The sequence below is a fragment of the Sinocyclocheilus grahami genome, unplaced genomic scaffold (assembly GCF_001515645.1).
Source record: "Sinocyclocheilus grahami isolate Dianchi unplaced genomic scaffold, SAMN03320097.WGS_v1.1 scaffold5.1, whole genome shotgun sequence".
Taxonomy (NCBI): Eukaryota; Metazoa; Chordata; class Actinopteri; order Cypriniformes; family Cyprinidae; genus Sinocyclocheilus; species Sinocyclocheilus grahami.
The window spans coordinates 1,790,185-1,798,094 of NW_015505184.1; the positions used below are offsets into that span (position 1 = coordinate 1,790,185).

General features: G+C 35.1%; 2 protein-coding genes across 2 annotated transcripts in view; one reads left to right on the forward strand and one right to left on the reverse strand.

Moving 5' to 3' along the window:
* LOC107585882 (myomesin-1-like) overlaps positions 1-2,215 on the reverse strand; it is a 24,626-nt gene extending 22,411 nt beyond the window's left edge. Inside the window, exons 1-2 of the mRNA XM_016273063.1 lie at positions 2,046-2,215; positions 1,146-1,341 (exon numbers count right to left, since the gene is read on the reverse strand). Coding sequence (XP_016128549.1) covers positions 1,146-1,288 — 143 coding nt within the window. The 5' untranslated portion in view covers positions 1,289-1,341; positions 2,046-2,215. The remainder of the gene's footprint in view (positions 1-1,145; positions 1,342-2,045) is intronic.
* An 826-nt stretch (positions 2,216-3,041) lies between these two features.
* myl12.2 (myosin, light chain 12, genome duplicate 2) lies at positions 3,042-6,283 on the forward strand. The gene is made up of 4 exons (XM_016270773.1): positions 3,042-3,151; positions 3,714-3,921; positions 5,490-5,651; positions 5,797-6,283. Exons 2-4 carry the CDS (start codon positions 3,738-3,740, stop codon positions 5,967-5,969), a joined length of 519 nt encoding a protein of 172 aa, XP_016126259.1. The 5' UTR covers positions 3,042-3,151; positions 3,714-3,737; the 3' UTR covers positions 5,970-6,283.
* Positions 6,284-7,910: the final 1,627 nt, after the last annotated feature.

Below are 7,910 nucleotides of genomic sequence, written 5' to 3' on the forward strand. Positions count from 1 at the left end.
ATCTCACCCATGTTATTTTGAACCCGTGTGACAACAGAAGAATATGAAAAAAAAAAAAAAACACACCCCCCCCCCCCCCCCCCGTTTTTTTTTTTTTTTTTTTTTTTTTTTTTTTTTTTTTTAAGTATTTGTTTCCATGCATGTTCTCCATGAGGATTTAAAAAAAAAAAATTCAATAAAAAGTTATAAGCTATGAACCAAAACAACTAGCGAACAGATAAATCAAAATATTACAAACTATTTATAGTGTAAATAAAGTGAGAATCAGCCAGACACAGCAACATTTGCTCAACCAATGAAATGAGTGTAAGGCAGTGCATCTGTTTGTACAATAGGATACAGATCTAAACAATATATAAGCAGCTTGAGAGTGTAGGGAAAATCTGCTTTGTGTCATGGGAGTGGGCGGTCGCTGCTGAGCACTTTAGAAGCAATATTCATTCCCATGAAACAGCAACTTCTCTGATTGGTGAAGTAATGCTGAAGTTAAGTTATTCAACAGGAATTTGGCTTAAAAACCTTACAAACTAAACATAAATGATGCTGACATAAGGCTTCTACAAAAGCATATATCATTGTTTTAAATGTTTATACATTTGTCTATAGAGAAAATTACATATTTTGCTTGTTTTTTACTCAAAACTATCCAACTATAAAATATGAAAATACATATCTCTGAATATACCATAGAAAAACAAAGTCTTTTTGTAGATGACTTGATTTTAGAATCTATGTTGTCAGTGGTCATAGTTATTGTTTTGTTATTGCAATAAGCTCTGATGTAATTTGTGGTCATCACAAAATGAAACAGATAATGAAAGAAAATGCATCAGCGTTCTTTGTTCTTTGTAACATTAGTGAAACAGAAAGGCTTGTAATTTCCAACACAAAAACGATACAGATTTTTAGAGGTACTTTGCTGGTTCATTTTAAAGCAAGCAAACATCATAAGGTTATAATGAAAGGGTTATGATGTAGGCACTTCATATGATGCACACATTTTCAAGTAAGCAGCATGGAACGTGTTATAAAAGCACTGGTATCTAAAAAGCAGTGCTTGTGGGGGGTGGGGGTGGGGTTGCTCTACAGGGGCCATTCTTCAGGGCAGCATGAGCACAGGGAGAATGTCTCCGATGTCCTCTTACCCATGGCTGCTGCTGCTGCTCACATAAGCAGCATAAGACTGGCGGCTAACAGATGATAGGGAGCCTTGGTGATAGCTGCTCTCATAGCGCGTCTCAAGGTCCCGTTGCTGCTGTTCCTTTTGTAGTTTTAAGGATTCTGACATCCTGAGGTGCTTTTTAGATCGGCCCAAGGACCCTTTCTCTCTCTGCTTGCAGTCTCAAGTACAATTCCCAATGAATGTTAATTCAAATGCACAAAAAACAACACCTGACTCCAAACCCAATTTTAATCATGAATATACACTGTCAGAAAAAACAAAAGTGTAAAAACTTGATGGCCTTGGGTGGTATAGCAGCTTGTCACTGGGGCAGTAACCTTAAAGGGACATCTTTGTACCTTAGTGTAGTAATATGTACCCTTAAGTTACTACTCTGAATCTTTAGAGGTAAATAAGGTACACTGATGTTCCTTTAAGGGTACTGCCCCAGTCAAAAGCTGTACACCTAAATACATACTTTGTATGCACATTTTTTTCTGAGAGTGTAAAGTCCACTATTATTTTTCAGAAACACTGTATGGGCCAACACACATATCCAAGACATTTGTCTATGTATCTTTGTTTACAGTTCTAAAAATAGTAGCAGACACATTCTTGTTCAAATTAAAATGACATAAATAATTAAATCGACTTAATATCAAAATAGCAAAAATTAAATAGTCCTACAAAAACGTTCCTAGTATTCAAAGTATAATGTCAGACACCATACAATTATATGACCAACTAGTTTTGTCTGTTGTGATGGTAACTAATTCATAAATTTAGATTAAGTTGTTACAGACAATTGGATGACTTTAACACATTAGCCTACTTCCTATATTTGGGCAGGCCTAGCGTCAATTAGAAATACAAAGTCACTTACCAAGTCAAAGTTGCTTTTGCAAAAAGAAGAAGGGGCAAACTTCAAAAAAAATGAGAAGCCAGTGAAAATCCAGTCACAGCGGCGGGTATGGGGCAGCCGACAGTACGGGACTTCACTGAACAAAAATAATGCTGCCACTCTGCAGATTGCAGCGTCAAGCCACGACCTTGTATGGCCACTAGGTCTGTTAAATATAGACCCTGACTAGGGGGCAGGCAGATTCAACATGTTAACTCTGGGAACGCGCGTAATTCAATAGGCTATATAAACACAATTAGACAACTAAAGCAACTTAACACTATTTTATTAAAGGAATATCACTGCTATTAGGCCTCGCGTCGCAACAGAAGTGATTGAGTGTGATATTGTTTTATATCTTATACATTTCATCAAACAATATGTTAATTTGCGGTTTTACCACAGTATCATATTTTCCCGGCAAACGAAAGTCCCAAAAGAATTCTCACAGACTGAGTTCAAATTAATGGGGAGACGCTCTTGTATAATTTATAACAGCAATATTTATATCTGACATATAAATGGTATTGATTGTGATACGTTTACAAACTGTTTGCTGTCCCTTTCAGTGTTTTGTATTTGAACGCTCTGCTGTCCTATTTAAATCATATATGAATATTTTGTTAACACAAATATTATATTAGCCTACTATAAAAACTATTTTTAGAAACCTATATTTTTTAATTATACAACAAAAATATTTTCAAATGAGTTTTATGTAATAAAAAAATCCATTATTTTATTGATACCAGCTTAAATTGTAATTTAACTAAATTAACTTAAAGTATAATTAAACTGACCTTAGCGCATATTATATTGAAACCATAATACAATAAACACACCCGTTACCTTACTGTAACAATTCACTAATTTTAGCAGCCATTCTGGCATTCTTCCTAATTTTGATAATTTGAACCTACCCCTGCAAGATAAGGCATGGGCTATTCCAGTCGGTGATGTAATGATCTGTCGACGGGACTTTCCCATTGCACTAATCTAGAGAGGGGTGCTCTGGGTCGTCAGTAACCAGCGTGGCAGCCGTTGTTTAGGTGTCCTGCCCTTTTTTTTTTTTTTTTTTACCGGGATAGGTATGTGAAATTTTACGGCATCATTATCTCAAATCTAGATGGAGATATTTTTATGAGCTTTATATGACGTTAAAGTCTTAGAGGTTTTATTACAAACGACAGACTGAAGTCAACAGCTCCGTTGCTAGCTAGCTTATTTGTAATTATGTGTTATGCTGCTTCCTGTCAGCACAACCTTTGTTATTGACCATTAGTGCTCTTAATAAAGACACCATATTTGAATGTGGACGGAGGAACTAAAATAATCTATCAAAATAAACATAACGTCAGCTATAAAGAGTTTAAGTAACGTTACTCAGTTGTTGACAGATACTAAGCTAGTGGGCTGCTCAGCTAATGTTAAGGCAGTTAGCAAAACAAACTCATAACCACAGTTTTATACACACAATAGTTTGTTTGTCTTAAAAGTAAGTTGTTTAAAATAAACCAAAATCATTGTGGTTTATATTGACATGGTTGTTGAATGATTTTTCGTCATTCTTTTTTAGTAGCTCATGTATTCGTATAATGTTTGCTGAATGTTTTTCAGTGATCTACAAGCAATCTGTCTCTTCTATTTCAGTTTTAATATCACAGAATTGTCAAAATGTCTAGCAAAAGGGCTAAGGGAAAAACCACCAAAAAGCGCCCCCAGCGGGCCACGTCAAACGTGTTTGCCATGTTCGACCAGTCCCAGATCCAGGAATTCAAAGAAGCCTTCAACATGATCGATCAGAACCGTGATGGCTTCATTGATAAGGAGGATCTGCATGATATGTTGGCTTCATTAGGTAATTACAAAATAGAGTTGGCAAGGCAGAAAGGTTCAATATTTTATCATTGACCTTGGCCCTTAATGACCCAGCTTCCTTCTAATGGACTTCACCTTTTTTCACATAAATACTATTAAAAATATTAGCATAAACTGAGCTCTGAATAAAACTCAGTTTGTCAATATTATATTTTGAATAGTATTTATAGAGTTCTAGAAAGTTAAAGAGAAGTCTTAATCAGGTATAAAGTTTATCTTTAGAAAATCAATATATTGCAAGTCATTTATATATATATATATATATGTATACACATGAGTTTTATGGCATTCCTTTCATATGAGTGTCTTATTTCTGCTGAACACAAAAGAATATGTTTTGAACGGTTGATTCCCCCCCCCCACCCCCACTATGAAAGTCAGAGGCTACTGTCAGATGATTTAGTGCTGTCAAACGATTAATCGCATCCAAAATAAAAGTATTTGTTTACATAATATATGTGTGCGTACTGTGTATATTGTGTATATATAAATACACACACATGCATGTATATATTTTGAAAATATTTACATGCATACATGTATAGTCATATCATTTATATTATTTATAAATATATTTAACATATAAACATAACATTTTTCTTAAATATATACATGCATGTGTGTAGGCCTGTCGCAATAATCAATATATCGACTTATCGCGCAATATATGTACATGACCTCAATAAATTTTGGTGACGCAATATATCGCCCATTATATTTACTTAAAAATGTATGTCACCGTGTTTTTTACATTCCACTTGCGCCAGTGTCTTCTGCAGCTTCTCGTACATAACGTGATGTAGTCATGAGGTGCTCGTTCAAAATTGTAAAAATGCTTCTACAAAAAAGTTTCATCTGAAGATATGACCTTGTTTAGAGGTCTGTGCCTTTGTGCATACGGACATCTGACTGCTGAGTAGTGATTTGTGTTTTTCAGCAATAGTGTGTACCCTTAATTTACAGAGAAAAGAAGATCAGGGAAAAATCTCCATACAAGTTCGTGCATTTTTCTTTTTTTTTTACTTGTTAATTAGAAAATGTTTATTTACTATTTATTCAAGTTTTTTAAGGTATCTAATATGTTGATACTTAATTTCCATGATCTAAATATTCTTAAAAATTAAAAGTTTGTTGTCATTTGGAGGTGTGTAGGCCTTCTTGCATTATTATGCTGTTACATTATGATTATATATTCAGTGGCATAAAATTATCTTTAAAATAACAATAATATCGCTTATCGCAATTATTTCTGGGACAATATATCGCACAACAAAAAGTTGTTATCGTGACATGCCTACATGTGTGTGTATTTGTGTATATACATAAATATACACAGTACACACAACTTTTATTTTTAATGCGATTAATCATTAGACAGCACTAAAATGTTTAGTTACCAACATTCTTCAAAATATCATCTTTTGTGCTCAGCAGAATAAAGAAACTGCTACAGGTTTGGAATTTTCGTTTTTGGGTGAACTGTCTCTTTAAAAGCTACATTGAATCAAATACAAACTGCTTTTTACTGACCGGTTATTTAATTGTTAGGTAAGAACCCCACAGATGAATACCTCGAGGCGATGATGAATGAAGCCCCTGGTCCCATTAACTTCACCATGTTCCTCACAATGTTTGGAGAGAAGCTTAATGGCACAGATCCTGAGGATGTTATCAAAAATGCATTTGCTTGTTTTGATGAGGAGGGGACGGGTAAGCATGAACAAACCACTGAAATAAAATAGCAAGTAACACTGGTGATCTGTATTAGTCTGAAGTCCAAAATTAGAGTAATATATGCTGTTTTTGATAAACATTTGTTCGGTTATTAATTATCAGATTGCCTCGTTTGTCCTAGGTTTTATTCAGGAGGACTACCTAAGGGAGCTCTTGACCACTATGGGAGACAGGTTCACAGACGAAGAAGTAGACGAGCTGTTTAGAGAGGCCCCTATTGACAAGAAAGGAAACTTCAACTACGTAGAATTCACACGCATCCTGAAACACGGTGCTAAGGATAAGGATGATTAGGACTAGGCCAAACACTACTGAAACTAATGAAAACTACACTGTAACACTACAACATGTTTAATTGTCTTCTTTTCCCCCACATTCATGGGCTAGTGCAAAGGGATACATTCATCAGCAAGGCAAAATCATTTGACTCTACTGGACCTTCTCTTAAACAGTCTAAGAAGACTTGTACATAACTATGAAATAAATAGACATGTAATCTGTGGTAAACCTCAAGGTGAATGAATGCTGTTCTGGTATGTAAATGTTGAGAAATAAATTCCGGAATTATTCAACGTAGTCTGGAGTTGCTGGATATTTACACTTTGTAATAAACCATTTGAAATAAGTCATCAAATTTTCATTACAGAACTAGGGATTTTATGAAGAAAAATTTAATTTTACCATAAAAAAAACAGGATTTTAGCATTTTAATTCTTAATATCATTAAAACCTAGTAGATACAGGATTTTAGTCGAGGGACTAAGGTTGCGGGTTCGAGTCTCGTACTGGCAGGGATTGTAGGTGGGGGGAGTGAATGTACAGCGCTCTCTTCCACCTTCAATACCACGACTGAGGTGCCCTTGAGTAAGGCACCGAACCCCCAACTGCTCCCCGGGCGCCGCAGCATAAATGGCTGCCCACTGCTCCGGGTGTGTGTTCATGGTGTGTGTGTGTGTTCACTGCTGTGCGTGTGCACTTTGGATGGGATAAATGCAGAGCACTAATTCCGAGTATGGGGTCACCATACTTGGCCACGTGTCACGTCACTTTCTTTCACTTTCATTTTACAGAACAGGATTTACCAAAGATTTACCGAGATGACACAAAAGTTGTCTTCAAATGTTTAATTTCTCTCAATAACTTCACAACAGCATTTGAGACCGAAATTGATGGGGAAAACCACCAGAGGTTTGAAGCACCCTGAGATTTAATCATTGCCATTGTGATATCCGCCATATCAGATTCAGCACACTATTAGCTAACGCTTCACAACTTCAGTGTATGCACATGGAACCGGAAGTGACGTGTGTGTGTGTGTGTGTGTGTGTGTGTGTGTGTGTACGCCACGCCCCTTTGCTGCGCCTCATCCATCTGCCCTTCTGTATGAACAAGATACCATTAATTCTAAAAGTAAATTTTTTTTACACAATTATTTTACTTAGAAAATATCATATTCATGTAAAGAAATGGACTAAAGCCAAGCCAAATTGTGAACATTTTATCAAAGAAATTAAACAATATGGTACTACTTTGCATAATATTAGAAACAGAAAAGCTAAAAAGACAGATGAAGCACTCTGTCACTTTAATTTGGTTAATCAAATGTTTTATTATTATTTATTTTTTTACCCATGTACATGCACTTGTTTTTTTCTCTGTATACCCTTTTTAATTTTTTTATATTACTGTTGCAAGATGTATACAGTGGTGTGAAAAAGTGTTGGCCCCCTTCCTGATTTCTTATTTTTTTGCATGTTTGTCACACTTTAATGTTTCAGATCATCAAACAAATTAAAATATTAGTCAAAGATAACACAAGTAAACACAACATGCAGTTTTTAAATGAAGGTTTTTATTATTAAGGGAAAACAAAATCCAAAACTACATGGCCCCGTGTGAAGAAGTGTTTGCCCCCCTGTTAAAACTGTGGTTTATCACACCTGAGTTCAATTTCTCTAGCCACACCCAGGCCTGATTACTGCCACACCTGTTCGCAATCAAGAAATCTCTTAAATAGGACCTGCCTGACAAAGTGAAGTAGACGTTTGTATTAATATGTACATAATTGCATAATAAAAAAAAAATCTGCCCTTCTGCATCATTGTATTTACGAAGAATAATTCGAAAGGATTAAAAAAAAACAATATTAAATAGAAAACTGGGGTGTGTGATTTTTATTTTTTGAGAATGTAATTTTAGAATATATATATAAAAAAATACATTATGCAATTATTA